Source organism: Dinoponera quadriceps, unplaced genomic scaffold (assembly GCF_001313825.1).
Source record: "Dinoponera quadriceps isolate SergipeBrazil2010 unplaced genomic scaffold, ASM131382v1 scaffold1831, whole genome shotgun sequence".
Lineage (NCBI taxonomy): Eukaryota > Metazoa > Arthropoda > Insecta > Hymenoptera > Formicidae > Dinoponera > Dinoponera quadriceps.
Window position 1 is genome coordinate 257,634 of NW_014556430.1, and position 16,466 is coordinate 274,099.

The 16,466-nt window shown below is 43.1% G+C and overlaps 1 protein-coding gene across 1 annotated transcript in view; it reads left to right on the forward strand.

Moving 5' to 3' along the window:
* LOC106747354 (homeobox protein aristaless-like) overlaps positions 1-16,159 on the forward strand; it is a 131,930-nt gene extending 115,771 nt beyond the window's left edge. The window contains exons 4-5 of the mRNA XM_014624785.1: positions 2,659-2,704; positions 13,054-16,159. Coding sequence (XP_014480271.1) covers positions 2,659-2,704; positions 13,054-13,653 — 646 coding nt within the window. The 3' untranslated portion in view covers positions 13,654-16,159. The remainder of the gene's footprint in view (positions 1-2,658; positions 2,705-13,053) is intronic.
* Positions 16,160-16,466: the final 307 nt, after the last annotated feature.

Below are 16,466 nucleotides of genomic sequence, written 5' to 3' on the forward strand. Positions count from 1 at the left end.
GAATTCTCGATTGATCTTATTTTACATCGAACTTCGTGTTGAATTTGATATCGAACATTTAAAAAAACGGTGTTTGATTAAAAAAGACAGGTAAGAAGCAGGAAACGGTTCGAAAATAATGAGACAAGCAAACTTCATCCTTGAAAAAGTTAGGAAATAGCGAGTCAGCTGTAAAAAAAGGGAGTCTTTCTCAAATAATTTACGTTTAAAATTAAATGATTTATTATACCGTTTTTCTAAGAGATTAAAAATACTGACTTCATAGTAAAAGTCACTGAAGAGCAAATATCCATTTTAACATGGTCGGCAGAGCCGATCGGAAGTACGGTAAAGCGAGTGTGCAGACGAGAGTCTGCAAGAGGGTCGGGCGGGCGAGCGAACGATGATGAAATCGATGCGACGCGAATCCGCGGCCGAATTTCGGACTCACCCCGAGATCCCTGTAATTTCGGGTGGCCACCGTCTGAAGAGCGAAATGCGCCTAAACACGAGATCCAGGCTGATCAGACGCGGAGCTTCTGTGCGCAGCGTAATCACCGAGATTTCCTCGCGATTTCGTGGAACATCTGGGCAATTTGCCTGCGAGATGAGGAGCCCCGCGGGGTGTCTCACTGGCCGAATCGGCCTTTCCTTTTTTCTCCCTTCTTCTTCTTCTTCTGTTTTCTTCTCCCCATTTGCCTACCACCACCCGGCGATCGCACGATCGCGCAATGACGGCAAAAATCGCGAACATTTCCGGATCCTCGACGCGCACGTGGGATATCGCTATCGTGATTCACGCCTTGCTGTTTCTATCGCACCGTTCCCGGGAAAGAAATTGGCGATGCGTTCGCATAATTTCCGGTGAAATCATGCGAGAGCGAACGGCGACTGACACAGGTTATTATCGTCATTGGAAGGATCCGCGCATAACCGATCGGCACAACCGATGAGCCGAGAGAAGTCGAGTCATCTCAAAGTCATCGCGAACTCAATGACTATCAACTTCCTGCCTTTCGCGAGGAATCGGCGCGCAGCCCCTGTCCGCGCGCATTCGTGCGTCTTTTTCTCCTTTTCCCTTCGCCTTTTCCACGAGGAAAAGAGACGTCCGTCCGAGTTCTCGCGCAGACAGGCAGAAAGCGCGGCGCAATGCGACACTTCTTAATCTTTAATGCGTACCTACACGCCTCCGATAAGTAGTTTCGAATTATCGTGGATTACAGGTGTGTGGTGTTGCGCCGTACTTATAAATTAATTCCTCGGCACATTGAAACGTCCTCCATCTTTCTTAATCAGCGGCCTGCAGCGTTCGCGGTTCCCAGAGCATCTGGACCACAACGGTGGTGTGCGTGCGGAAAAGTCTCGGCACGGACGGACCTCGTGTTATATGCGCCCGCGAGCGAAGGATGCGAAACTCGATCGAGCGTAAAGGAAACGAGCGGTGTGACAAGATCGACGTTATGTAAAATATCACGAGCTAATAATTATTTGCCATTACCGCGCGAGCGCGGGCCCGGTCAATTAGTCACGGATAATCGTATTCGTAATACGCCGGACGGAACGTATAGTCGCCTGTATAAAACGAGATTCTATCCGCGTCGTGTCGGTGCACGGATTCTGGTCTTCGTCTTCGTAATAGATATTAATAGCTCTCGTCACGATGGCTCGTGCAGGTAGCAATCGAACGGAAAATCACACATAATGCCGCGAGATGCATAATGTAATTAATCCCCATCGTGCGTCGTTACGCCGACTAATCTGCTTCGGATGCAAAACTAATTAAGGTAATGAACGCGCGCGTTTTTACCAGGCGAGAGGGAGAGAGAGAGAAGACCGGCGATTTCGCGGAACGGTTTCTGCGATTTTCTCACGGATGCGATACGAGGTCAGACCGTAACACCGCTATTCCCCCCGACGCTATTAAAAGACAACTAAACGTTTTTTTCTCTCTTTCTTTCTCTCTCTTTTTGCTAAATTACATCGCGCTTCTCAGTAATAAATCGCATACTCGGAGGGAGATCATAATTATAGTCGCAATTACATGCACTTGCCTCATTGGGTGTCCAAACGTTTAGATATGCGTTTGATTGCGTAAGGAGAGACAGGGGGTGGGGGAAGGAAATGACATTCATTAATACTGCGGAATCTAAATATATATATAGTATATACGCAACCTTCTGTATGCACATGCAAACGCGACATGATACGCGAGGTAACAGACGTTGTCAACGGGAAATAATTGAGACGATAAAGCAGCGTCGACAAAATTAATCAACAATCAAATGAAGCGAACGCGGAATTGCAACACGCGACGTGAAAGTGGAATAATTGAGGCTATCGATTAAGCGAGACACGCGATAATTTTCTAGCGATAGAATTAATGTTTAAAAGAAAAAACTCACTGTGAGAGATTAAGCGAGTGTTTATCAGAGAGAGCGATTAAAAAAAGTGACAACTATTAATTTCACCGCTGCAGTTCGGCGCGATTTAGAACTTTTCGCGTAATGGCATTCGAGTTTCAGCTGAAACTATTCTCGTGATATGTACGTACAACTCCGTTAACTGGCTTTTATCGCAATAGCAAAATCGGATAACTCGCATGCGCAAATAGGCTCTTGGCTGCGCGCGGCCTTGCCTCCTTTTTCTTGCGTTAACGATTGCCTTCGTTTTTGTTTTTAGGGAGGAGCTCGCCATGAAGATCGGCCTGACGGAGGCACGGATACAGGTCGGTAGAAACTTTTACCATGATTTCGCGCTAACCGATCGGCGAATAATGGCATAGATAAACTCGCTTGCCAAGCGGTAGTATCATCGATAGGCTTCTTGAACGTACACGGAAAAAAAATTAGCATTAATTCAAGACTCATTCTCATATGATACAATTCTTAGTTTGAAGATATTGTACTTTCTACCCAATATTTCTTCTTCTCAATTCATGAAAATTATTCCTGAATAACAAAAACAAAATTTTTTTTTGTAACTATACAAAATTTCTTCACGTAAGAAGTTTTATCTTCATATAAGATTATATATTCTTGCTTATATATGAGAGTATAAATCTTGAATCTCGATATCAATTTTTTTCCGTGTGCGATAAAATCCTGTCGAAGATTCCAGCATATTTTGCCTCCGATAATTTCCAATTAACTTTTTTCGATTGTTTTTTCACTTAAACACGGCACATGGAAACCTAATAAGCGGAGTAAGGAGATTAGGAATAATTAAATGCGAGAAATGCGAGAAATGGAACGCTGATGGAACCGCGCTGCAAGTTTGTTCAAACTTGAAAATTGCCGTTGAAAAACCGTACAGAGTGTGTACCTCTTAAACGAGCGGAAGGATAATAAAAACGCCGCCGTCTAAATAAAAATAATATAAACGCGTCGAACGTTAAAATTGATTACAAGTTACCTCTAATTACGTGTATTGGCACGTTGTGGCGTAACTTGGAAATCACTTTGATAATAAGCGGCTGCGCGCGTCAAACTTGGCCGGCTAGAAAAATGAGGTAATAATAGGCGATAATAATGTGGTTAACCGTCTTCTTTGGCGCGAAGGTGAAAATAACGCGCGATCGCGCGCGTCTCTTGCGTAACGACAATTATCCTGTATCCTCTGACATTTCGTTTAGATAATAGTTTTCGAAGCCCGTGAGCGCTCGCCCGCGCGCGCAAAGAATTACTTAAGAATTACTTAAGCCTCCCCTTCCCCCTTCCTCTCTCTCTCTTTCTCTCTCGCAGCCACGAATTCCCACCTGTAATTTACGTATCTGTACACGAAGTATGGCGAAACGCGATACCTCTCGTGCAGCATGGAAGTCGCTGATCAACACGGTCTTTTAATTATTCGCTCGACTTTTTCCAAAGCATATGCTCGTTATTGAACTAAAAAATTATTACGCGATTATTATGCGAAGGCCAATAGGCTTGTTAGAAATTTACTGTATTTATAGCGACTCGTGAAAAGATTACAAATATATGTGGACAACTATTCACAAGGAAAACATGACTGAGTCGGCTGTTACCAATCTTAATCGCTGACGTCAGCATCAACTTTGAAACGTCTAATTAAGCGCGATCGTTCATGATTAGCATTAATTGTTTACTCGACTTGTGAGAGGAGAACTCGGTAGCAGTAGGCTGATGCATTACGCGAAATAAATTACGATACGACAATATTGCGGATCGGTAATAAACGCGGAAGATCGTATTCTTACGGTCCGCAATAATATCACAATTGAATAGTATCGTAAATCAACCGTTAGAGGTATCCTCAATCAATCAACTGTGAAGGTACGCGCGTATCACCCGCCGTTAAACTATAATGTAGCGTCCGCTGTTACATTGAAACGGTAATCAAGCGGCATGAATTCATTTGAATATTTTAATATCAATCAAAGTTAGATTAATACTCAATTCTCGCTTGTTTTTATCGCACGCGATTATTGCCATCATTCGATGACCAAGGTGAAGTTCCTCGTCACTACTACACGTGTGTGCACGTGAGAAAAAAAAAAGAAAAAAAATAAATAAAATAGAACAGGAAATATCGCGCGAAACGCAATCAAGATGTCGCGTAAGCAGATATGTTGTATGAATTAATGTCGTGTTATTAGATAATTACAATTATAACTGGAAATGCTAATACACACATGTGACTCGTATCATAAACGGATCGCGTATAACATCTCGTTATAATCAACAACACTTAAGATGTTTTGAGAAAATTATACAATTTCAAAGGCTCGGAAAAAATCCGAGTTTTTCCCATTTTTCGCGATTACTTCGTTTTTTTTTTGGATGAATGAAAAAATTTGGAGAAAATGGATGTTTCAATTATTCCGCGGAGTTTTTCGGTTTCCTCCCAAGGAAAAATCGAGAAAAGCAGTTTTTTAACTAAAGAAAATTATGCGTACAAACTGAAAAAATATTCGATCATATCTGATCGGAGAAACTAGTTAAAAAGTAATATCCGATTAAGTGCAATATCTGTCATCATTCGTTGTTCATTTCGTCATTTCATCCGATCAAGTTATGCTTTTATCCGATAAAAATTACAACGGGCATACAAAGGGCGACTTATTTCCCGATTAGATTGCTTCGGTAACTTCGTCGGATAAAAATACTCATTTGATCGGACAATAAAAATAACAATCGGACACATTATTTAACCGATTTATGCATGAAAACTTTACTCAATATACGTATTTGTCTATAATTATAGCCAAAGTATTATTGGCCCTTTGATTTAAAGAAAGGATATTAATTAATATGTGAAGTACTCGAAGCGGTAATATAAAGTGAAGATAAAAAGATATCACTAATTCGGTTATCGGTAGCATCGATTTCGCTTATCTCCGTTGTTTGTCGTTCGCGTAAAGTCAGGCACGTGCGTCTATCTTTCTCAAGTCCCGCGGAAACGTTCTATCATCTGCGTCGTAAGCTCGCCCGCTCGCTCGCTCGCGAAAGGGTGTACACATCTTCTGCGTGACGGCGGTGGGCCTCCTTACCCGGCCGTGGCGAGCGTGTCCGTGTGCCATAGTTGCGTGAACAGCTGGCTAATTTGCTCAATTAGTTTAATTTATTCCCGGTACTTACTTACTTACTCTTTTTCTTTCCCCCGCGTATTCCACCTCTCGCCCCGTCCTTCCATTCTCCATCCCTTGCTCTGGGACACGCACACGCTCGCCCCTCCGCCGATCTTCTTATTATTTTCCTCGCGCCACCGTAAGGAGACGTACACGCTTTAACATTAACCTGGCGCTTTTCATTATACTTGCAAATACGTCACTGTCCACGGCAAATCGGCGATTTACCGACCGGCCGGCCGGCCGGGGAATTATCCGCGATCAACGACGTGCACGCGATGAGAACCGCTGCTCCGTCGGCGAAGAATGACATACCTAGCTTCTCGCGGTGGCGTTAATAATTTTCAGGAATCCCTGAACCTGTGTAGAGAGACCTTGCGCGTTCTTCTCGCTCACCTCGGCGACGAACAGCCGGCCAACCGCCTCCGAGAAGCCGCGCGCGCGTCCCTTCTTCGATCGCGCGATAGGTGTCAATTGCTTCCACGGTCATAACGAAGCGAGATTATGTGTGTTGGTTTACGGAAACGTTTCGGGGAATTGAGCGCGGTTATTCAATCGCGCGGTGTCTTTAACCCTTTAACGATCAGCTACCGCTCACGAGATACGAGCCTCGTGATTGAGGTTTTAGGATGAATTAGATAGGCTTCCTTGCGATATTCAAATATCTCGTTATGTTATCAAATTGGATGTCCGCCGAGATAAACCCTACTTTCGAAATTCATCGAAAAGCAAACGGTTTTATTGCGTCTACCTCTCTTAATTCGAATCAGTGAAGCAGTACATTGAGAAAAAAGTACTTAAAAATTTATTTATAGGGTATAAGGTTTATTTTGTGAAATAAACCTTATTTCTGTAAGATGATGACTTTGTATGATTCTGTATTGATGACTATTAGCTACTTCTCAGCGATAAACTGATTGCATTTTAGAGAGTGTATATATAATCGAATTTTTTTCTTTTTTTTTTCTTAACAGATTCTCGTTGCGGAATATAATTCACGTGGTAAATTTATCAGGTAATCTACTGACAGTTATTACGAAGCCATTTATAAACGATGTAAGGAGCGACTTAAGTGATCGGCCGCAAACTTCCGTCCGCTCGGCCTAACGCGCGAAAATTAGCTTGTCGGGCGATTCGGACGCCGTTTGTCCATCAGCCGTCATTAATATGCATGACAAATATACCGTCGCAGAATGAGGTGCGATTTTTTCGACGATGAAATTTCGCCCGTGCGCATCAACGCGCAGAAATTAGGATACATGACCTATCATCGGCGACCATTAATTATTCATGAGACGCGCGGTATCGTTTGAGAATAAAGTGCCTTCTTTGCGCGGGGACGCTAAAGACGGCAGCTTATATTTATAACGCGTATTTATCGCTAATCACGTACGCGATAACGCGAAGCGGATTCTTCATGATGGATAATGCTGATGTGAAATCTATAAAATCGCGCGAAGTTCCATGCACGATATCTAAATTCGACACGTGACGCTGCCACGCGTGAAAGTCTCGACGCGCGCGTCGATCATACAAAAGGATAAATTAAATTAAGCTCAACGTCCACCGGATAGTCGCGGATTACCGCTAATCTAATCCGCGTTTGCGGATTTCACAGGAATAGAAACGTCGCGTCGCGACTTGAAAAAAGATTCGCACGAATGTATAAGCCGGCCCCACAGTTACTTTATGATAATCCACGACGAGTCGGCTGCATAAGTACACCGAATCGAAATTTTAAATTCATTAAGTCTTCAAATGGAGAAAACATCTTCAAATTGAAATAAGATTCCATTCGTCGAATCGAGCTCGCTGCTTCTTCTTCGCGAGTCTGAAAAACACTTCGCGTTCGAAGATAAAGCGAAGGAAAAAAGAGGAAGAGAGGGAGGGAGGGAGGGGGAGAAAGAAACGCTCGTTTGCGTATGGAAATACTTTGCGACGCGTCCGTCCGAGAGACGCTAATTCTCAACCAAACAGATTCTCCCGGCTCTCGATTTGACTATTAATCGAGCGCATGGACTTTTTTCGCAGCGCTCAATATGAATAATGAACGTTCCGTCTCGCGCAGGCTCGTTTGCCGGTCGAAACCCGTCGCCCGTTCGCATGAATAACAGATTGCTATTAGGCAAAGTGATTATCGGTTGTTGCAGCGTCGACGATTAATTACTTTTACAATCTGCCCGAGTATGTGACGAGATAATCGACAGGTCGCCTGTACCTCTGCCTGAGCTCCGAGGAATTTCTTGCGCAAAGAGAAACTGGAATATTGCGGATAAAAATATCACCTTTCGCTCGACATCTCTCTCTCGAGAGAGAGAGAGAGAGAGAGAGAAAGAGAGAGACGTACACGCGAGACAGTCGCGTTTCTCTGAATCGATTTCGCGGCTGCAAATTCGACGACCGACAAACGAGGGAAATAAACGTCTCTTCCCCCTTCCCCCTCCTAAGCCCCCTCTTCCTCCACCGTTCGACATGTGTAGGATGTTTTTATTCGCGAACTCGGGATTTCTTCGCGTCCTTTCTCCAGAGCTGTTCGAGATTATTCGTCCGTTTGATTTTGTCCCGTATATCACGTTAATTGATCCGCAACGCGGAGTATTTGCTTGTTGACGACATTGGCGCGATACAGGTAGAGATACCGAAGCACGAAATAAGAGGGAAGGGTAGGCAGGCAAAGAGAAAGGGAGAGAACGAGTTTACCTTCTACTGAAATAAATGTTATTTGTAAAAGTATTGAGTCTTCTGTGTGTGAAACTGTTATCCCCGACGCTTACGGCCTTTCTTATGCCGAGTCTTCGATTATAGTCGGTAAATCTGAAGGTGCTCGAAGAAACGACCCGTTCGACGTTCGAAGCAGTATTCCTGTACGAGAACGTACAAGAGAATCTTCGTTGGCTGAAGGTAGAGAGAGAGAGAGAGAGAGAGAGAGAGAAGCGGAGGAGCCGAAGAAACGAACATACCCGGCGTTCGTGTAATTAATGCGGCACGATTAAGCACGAAACGACTAGGTTCCGGCGGCGACGTGGTTGCGTTTTGTTTTAAAACGCCGAGAGTCGGAGATGTTTAGCGCCCTGCTGGGGGCAATCCTGCTCGCTGTGGGAGGTCCTGGCACCCGGGGCCCCCTTCCTCACCCTATCCTAACGATGCAGAGAGAGAGGCCCCTCTAATCTTCCGTACGTCTAGGCGAGATTCCGTACGGCGGCGGGCGAACGGCACACGTTCGGCTCGAATGCCTCCTCCGCGAGCGACGAAAATCGAAATACAAGTACATACGGGGGTTGTAATCGATTATTGCGCAACCGTAAATCTCGCGTTTCGTCCCGCCGTGGATGCGACGCGGAAGAATAATTAATTTAAACGATACTGTCGGGAGCGTTAATGTCCAGCTCGTCGATTTATCAATTATATACGACGTGTAATTAAATATAACAATTAGTGCAAGAATAAAACAGTAAGGATCGTTAATATATCGGAGAAAGAGAGAGAAAAAAAGATTTGGAAAGGGGGGGGGGGAATAATAAATGGAAAGTTTAACGATTAATAATTTAAGCGGGTAATGATATTTGATCGCATAATTGTTACCGGTTCTTTCGAACGTCGCTAAGCTCTAATGTAAATGTAAATATATGTAATATTCCATTTCCAGTAAGCAAAAGTCATTAACACGACGTCATTACGATGATGTTTTATAACATGTTACGTTTACAAACATGTAATTCTTAATATCGTGTACAACATCATTAATAATATTTGATCCAAACATTACAAATATTATTCTTACACTACAACTTTAATATTTAGGAATATTATATCACCAAGTAACAGTTTAAATCGTTCATAAAGTATTATGTCAAAATATGGATTTATAAAATCCAACGTTTCACAAGATTGATTTAACGTTTCTTGCTTACTGGGTTACTTCTTCCAAACATAAAACTGTGCGAGATAAATCTCATTGTTAGATTTGTCGAACCAAGCTTCGTGAAATTCGACTAGGGCCGAAAGTCGCGGGTAATAATAATACCGCGGCTTCAAACGCAGCGAAATCATTTCCTCGACAGCGAGCTACCAGGGATAAAATACCGTAGAGCCGCCGCTCGGTCGGTAGAGAGCCGATGATCGAGGCGATCATCGAATCGCAGAGTCATCGGGCATACGTCTATCCTCGTCCGCGCGATGACGAGGCCGCACCGTGACGAACCGTATTGGGAGTGTCTACATCTCCCGGCGGTACTTTTGATTCCCAAACCCGCGACCCGCTGCCGAGAGCGGACAGCCTGCAATGTGGAACGCGTGTCCTATTCGGAATCCCGCGCGCGGCCGGGGGAAAACGAGGCGAACTTCGTACATGGGAAAAACAAGCGAGCCGTGTAAGGTCCCGTCTATTACGAGGTCTCATGAACGGCCGAAGAGAATGAAAATGAGAGACATCATCCTTCGGTACCAGCGTCTGTGTTCCTTCTACGTGACGCGCCGCGTCAGGAAAATCGAGTCGGCGGCGCGTCACGTAGCAAGACAGAGAGCCAGAACTGAATGACGCTGTATATTATTGCCAGAAGCGACCGGTCAAAAGACGGATATAATTTGCAAAAGTATCAAGGATCTGCGAAAATTCGTCGGTGATTTCATCGACCCGAGAGTCGATGAGTCACTTTACAAACACGGAATCAAATGATCACTTGTGAGATAGCGGAATTGGCAGACATCCGGTCCGGTTCTACGGAAAAGCGAAATGCAACTAACGGAAGTTCAACGTATAAATTGCCAAGAGGGATATTCAGCGAATGTCTCGACGAGGAAACGTCTTCGCCAGACGGGGCGACCATTCGCTGGCAGTATCGAGAGTCGCACTACTCGAGCGGTAACGTGAAACATCTCCTTCACCGGAAACGATAAAAGATCTCGGATAACTTTCAGAATAGATTGCCGCTTCTCTCGACAAGTTCTACTCGAACAATCGGCGTAACGAGCTGCGCTCGGAATTCGCGCTGTCCGTTCGTCCTACCGTCGTGAAAGAAACAGAAAATGATACAAAAATTCCCGATGTCCGCCGGAATTGCGGCAGGTGTGCTCGCGCGGAAAGATTGGATAAGTTGGAATTGTTGTTGTCCTACGCTCGTTCGTCATTGCAACCTGTCACGAGACGAGTGACGAGAAGCCAGAAAACCTTGCTCTCTCTGTTTCTCTTTCCCTCTCCGTCCTCGGCGCGACCTGATATTAAAACGAAATCGGCGATACGTTATTTGCGTTCGGCCGGGTCGCGCGCGCACGGCATAAAATCGACCTAACAACCGGAGATGGGACGGCGGAGGCAGCATGAAGAAACGATGGAAAAAGGGAAAAGAGGAGAGAGGGACGGCGGGAGCGAGGAGAAGCGGACTTCCGCTGAACTGATTAGAGCTCTCGGGGTTTCTTCGGGGAAGCCTCGCGATGGAATGCGTTGGAACCTGGTGGACGCACATCACGAACGACGTTTCGCTCGCGATCGTTATCCAATTTCTATTTAAACGAGAGTATTAGAAGTCGATCTCCCGTCGGTTCCTCGTCGGCGGGGAACTTCGACCGCGCGGTTTCGCGAATGCATTTTAGCAGTGAGAATAAGACGGCGATATTTTCAGATTATCTGCAGAAGCAACAAGAAGATTTGTAAAAGTCCTTAATTATTTAATTGTTTTCTCAATAGCGTAGCATTTATGTATATTTTGTTATTTCCTCCGCATAATTTCATAAAAGGCCGATACTGAAATCCTTATTATGTCACAAATTGTTTGTTTACTTTCATTCAGAACTTATAGCATTGTTCTAATCAGTGATTTACTCACAGCTGGACAATGAATATTATAGTTTTTTGTGTGAACGGTTATTATATATACTATCTGATTATAAAATTAAAAAATGTTTGTTACGATAACGCGATTTTAATAAACACGTAATTCCGTTAAGCTTTGCGCGTATCCTCAGTGTTTCATTTACTAAAAATATTATGCATCGCGAAGCGATTCTTACGGTCGGCGATACCGATTCTGGGTATTTCGAGCTGCCAGAAACGAAAAGTGGGCCAAGGGATCGCTAACCTAACCTAACGGTTTTACGACAGCCGATATTTTGTTAATTTTCGAGGAGAAACGTAAAATTCAGGTAGAAAGATAGACGAGGACAAAAGAGGAAGCTGAGGGAAAGGGAGGTAAAGAGGAAAAGAGACGCGGACGAGAGCAGAGATCACTGCCTCGCACGAGAGCACTGCCTCGCAGCAGTGTTCGGTTTCCTTGGAGTATCGACGGTAATGATACGCTGTTCTCTACCTTCCTGAAAAAGGGGAGAATGCGTCACTGTAACCAGAATTCGAACTCTCGCGGATCATCAACAACTTCCAAGGAAGAAAGCATCTATCCACCTTTCGACCCGGAATCGGAGGAACGACTTTTTTTTTTAAACTACGAATGATATTATCGATCTTACTTGCACACATCGCAATAGTTGCAAACGCAACCATTTCGACTCTTATTAAAATAAGGGATATTTAATGCCAATAACAATTGGATATTATGTCTGATCAGTAATGTAAGACATCTTTTACACGGAGAAAAATAATTGCTAGCATAGCAAATTTTAAGTTGTCGCAGCGAAATCTGTCAGTTATTATGTAGACAGCGAAACGATTATTAGTAGTATTAATCGCTATTCGCTTATTATTTTGCTGAATTCATAAATTATCTTAGCGTAAGGCGAAATTAGTAAATGCAGGAAAATACTATGTTGTTTTAATAGCAAATTAATGTGTCTTCTAAGGACAAATTCACTCGGAAGAGTCTTTTTATCCCAGCAACGAAACTATTTCTGCTCTAATTACGAATAATTCGTTAATTTAATTATGTCTACTAAATTTTATTGCTGTCGTAACGAATATGCAATGAAGCAACGAAGTAACAATAGCAAAATTACTTTTCTCCGTGAAATATGCTCTGTGTGTGTGTGTGTTGTGTGTGTGTGTGTGTGTGTGTGTGTGTGTGTGTGTGTGTGTGTGTGTACGTACGTACGTATATTCTTCAATTTTAAACCAATTTAAATTTAATAATCGACATTATATGTGCTATCTTTTATGAATTATAATTATCTTTACGTCACTTTAAGAAGCAAGTCGCATTATGCTACAGCATCAAAATCGATAAATATTCATTGAGGACAAATTTTTAGAGAAGCAAAAAAAGAGAGAGAGAGAGAAATACTGCGAATATACCGATTAAATCCAAAATAACAAGTATATTTATATCTCGAAACTGTTTCCTTTTCCGGCTGACAATCAATGCCATTCGAAATGCCAACCGGCCGTCGCGATTGCGCAACGCCAAGAATTCCGAAGGCCGGCGAAAAGAATCCTTCCGGACCTCCCTTCCCTCCCTGGCCGCCGTTGTCGCCGCGGTCTCTAAGAGCCTTCCACGAACGACACGACGCCTAATCAGACCGCTCTCGTTCATCGTATGTTCCAGGTCTGGTTTCAGAACAGGCGGGCCAAGTGGCGCAAGCAAGAGAAGGTCGGGCCGCAGGCGCACCCCTACAACCACCCGTACCTGAGCTCAGGTGCGCCACAAACGTCGCCGGTTATGACACCGACCTTGCCGAACCCCTTCGCCCACCTGGGTTCCTTCGCTCTCAGGAAGCCCTTCGACGCCTTTCGCTATCCGCCGCTGGGTCACGGCCCGGTCCTCCCCGGTAGTTACGCCGCGCATCCCTATCATCGCGCACCGCCGCCGCTGCTGCCGCCCGGTATGCCGCTGCCGTATACGTCCGCCGCCTCCTTCCAAAGTCTGTTGGCGAATATATCAGCAGCGCAAAGGCCGAAGCTGGTGCGCGGCTCGCCGCCACCGTTGCCACCACCGGCACCTGCGATCGCCCTGTCGCATCCACCTGTGGCACCGCCACCTCCGCCGCCACCGACGGCTGCCTCTCCTCAGAGCTCGCCTACGGGCAGCGTGGGGCTGCCGGACATAGACAGGAGGACCAACAGCATCGCCTCCCTCAGACTCAAGGCTCGCGAATACGAGCTGCATCAGGAGATGATGCGTAAGAACGGCGATCTCATAAGTTGAGGTGTCGCTTATCAAGGTAGAACCGCGCGCGCGACGGCGAGATTGCGCTGAGTATCGGCTAAGAACGGTCGTGGAATGGATGATGTCGCGTGATCTCCGGGGAGGATCGAGTGAGAAACAAGAGGCAAGTAACAGTCAGATGTTGCTGGTGTCGGAGCGATACAATATTTAATGAGAAAAAAGAATGTTTACGTTTAAGAAACAGACGTTTCCAGGGGAGAATCACCGAGAGGGATGTTGAGAGAGTATATCTCGTGTATGCATGCATTTTAGTTGGTTGGTAAAGGCTGAGTTTGCTCAATGTGACGCGCGATTTGAACGAAACATCAAAATATTCTACCGAACGTCGCACGCATTGTGATGAGTGCGACATTCGACTTATATATGACGATGTTTACTGATCACGTAATGTTAAGTCACATTGGTTATAGCCATCGATGTAAGAACACCTGAGCCAAGGGAGAGTATAATTGGTAGTAAAGGGAAAGTTACGATTCTTTCAGATATATTCGACTTTTGTGTCAGTTCGCACTGAGACTGAAATGTTCGTACCGAACTGATGTAGCATTTTTGAACTGGGTTGTATTTTGTAGTTTTAGAATGAAACAAATACATATCCTAGCACGTTGGAAGAAAAAGAAAGAAAGTTCTAAGTATTAATTTAGCTGGAAAAGAACAGGTCGTACGTCGCTAACGTTAATTGACATTAATTTATCGTAAGGTTATCGATATTTTTATTATATTTTCATGATCGATTATACCATAGACAGGCATAATAATTTTAAATCAATGATTAGATTATTGGTTTTGCAATTGTACGCATTATTGCGCAGTCAATGGTCCAATGAGAGAACTTAACTTCTGGGAATTAATCAAAAACAAGCTACAAACTGCTCCATTGTAAAAAGTGTTCCATTCGTATTGAAACCAAGTACACGTACTCAATTCAAGATATTCTTACATCGACGGTTATAGTTTTGATGCAAATGTTTGCCAACAACGGATATGCTCAGGCGAAAGAATTTTGCGAAGTGAGTGAGAGCGGTTGAACGGATCTCTCAAGTACCACAAATTGTACAACATTTTTCGCATGACAAAAGTCAACAAAATCCCTCTCGTCGATGAAAAAATCATCTGATTGATTGTTATTTGCTTAAACATCCTAATTGCATCGAATTCTCACAAATTTGGGTAAAAAATAATTGAACAATATAAGAATAAAGGACGATAACGTTTTAACCATGTAATGTACGGTCATTCTCAGCCGAAATTGATATAAACTATGGACGATTCTCGGCCATGAGCAACGGTGTAGATCTTATAACGCGTGTAAAAAATATCATACTTTCAGTTGAACTTGTTGACGGATGTGCAAGCAATCTTATGAAAATAATCATCAATATCTTTCCGGAGTTGATAGATCATTTTCATCCTTAAGAAAAAACTGTAATGCAATTGGCTCTTATATACAGTTATATACAGTTTTCAAGTCGCTTCTTTTCCTGAAGAAATAAACTGAAATATTCACGAAAAAAATTCATAAATTCAAATCGAGCAATTGTCGTTCATTGTCCTTGATTCTTATATTAACTTTAACTTTAATCGAAGATACATTAACTTTAATCGAAGAGCCTTACAATTATTTACTTAATACGTTCGCAACCAGCCTTACACATATACGATCTCTCACGAGAAACCAGCGTCATATATGTATGACAGCAATTTTTTTTAAATCATACATTATCAAACTAAGTCTATTTTATACAATTATGTGAAAAAAGAACGAAGGGATTTGCGGGGAAGCGAGCCTTAAATAAATCGCGGTAGCGAACGTAATAAAGAATAATTGATGGCGATGAAATTTGGCCGGGACTACTTTTGTTCATCATTCGCTATGACATCGCACATGCAGAACGCGAAACAAGCGTCACGGGATAACGTGTGCAGCTTGAACGGAAGGGAAGGAAGAGTGAAATCACCGTTACTCATGTACCATATACGTAATTCGCAGTATTCGGTATGCGAGGAAACTGATACAACTGCGCAAATCGAAAGGCTCGCTCATGCGTATATCGTTTGAGTCTGTTTCACACGTGTCGAAAAATAGATTTCTCAATTAACTCGTATAATTAGTGATCACATCGACTCTCACTGAGATTCGTCTCTAGCATATTATACAATGAATTTACTAGACGCACCGATTGCGTCTATGACACGGACAGAAGTTCTCCTCGAAGCTCTGTAAGCTTCCTATCCGAAAAAATTTGTCGTGGGACAATTGAGACATTAGACTAATATAATGCGGATCGTTGAATACGCGTGAAACAGATTCTAATCTTAGCAGGATCGTGTTCCGAGTTGCATAACGCGCATTGAATGAAAAAATGTTAAAAATAAAAAATATTTATTCCACAAATACTAATAAACATTTCATTTGTAATAATATACATATTTTTAAACTAAGAAAAATTTCTTCTTAAATGAGAAAATATACATTTTCTTCAAATCGAAGCTTTTCATGAAAGCAATTGTTTACTCTATTTCAATAAAAAGATTTCGATTATCGAATTTCGAATATCGATTTCAGAAAAAAATGTTATTAGTTACCGAATAAATATTTATTACTTTTTAGAAATTTTTCTTCCAATACGGCAGATCCCGTTAAGATGGTGTCGTTAATCGGCTGTTAAAGACATCGGCGAGTGTGCAAACGTGATATGAATTCGTCGCGTGATTGATAACGAGAAACGTATTGTTTTACGAAACAAACTTGTGAAAATCCGCAGCGATATTTTACAGACGATAAAAATTTG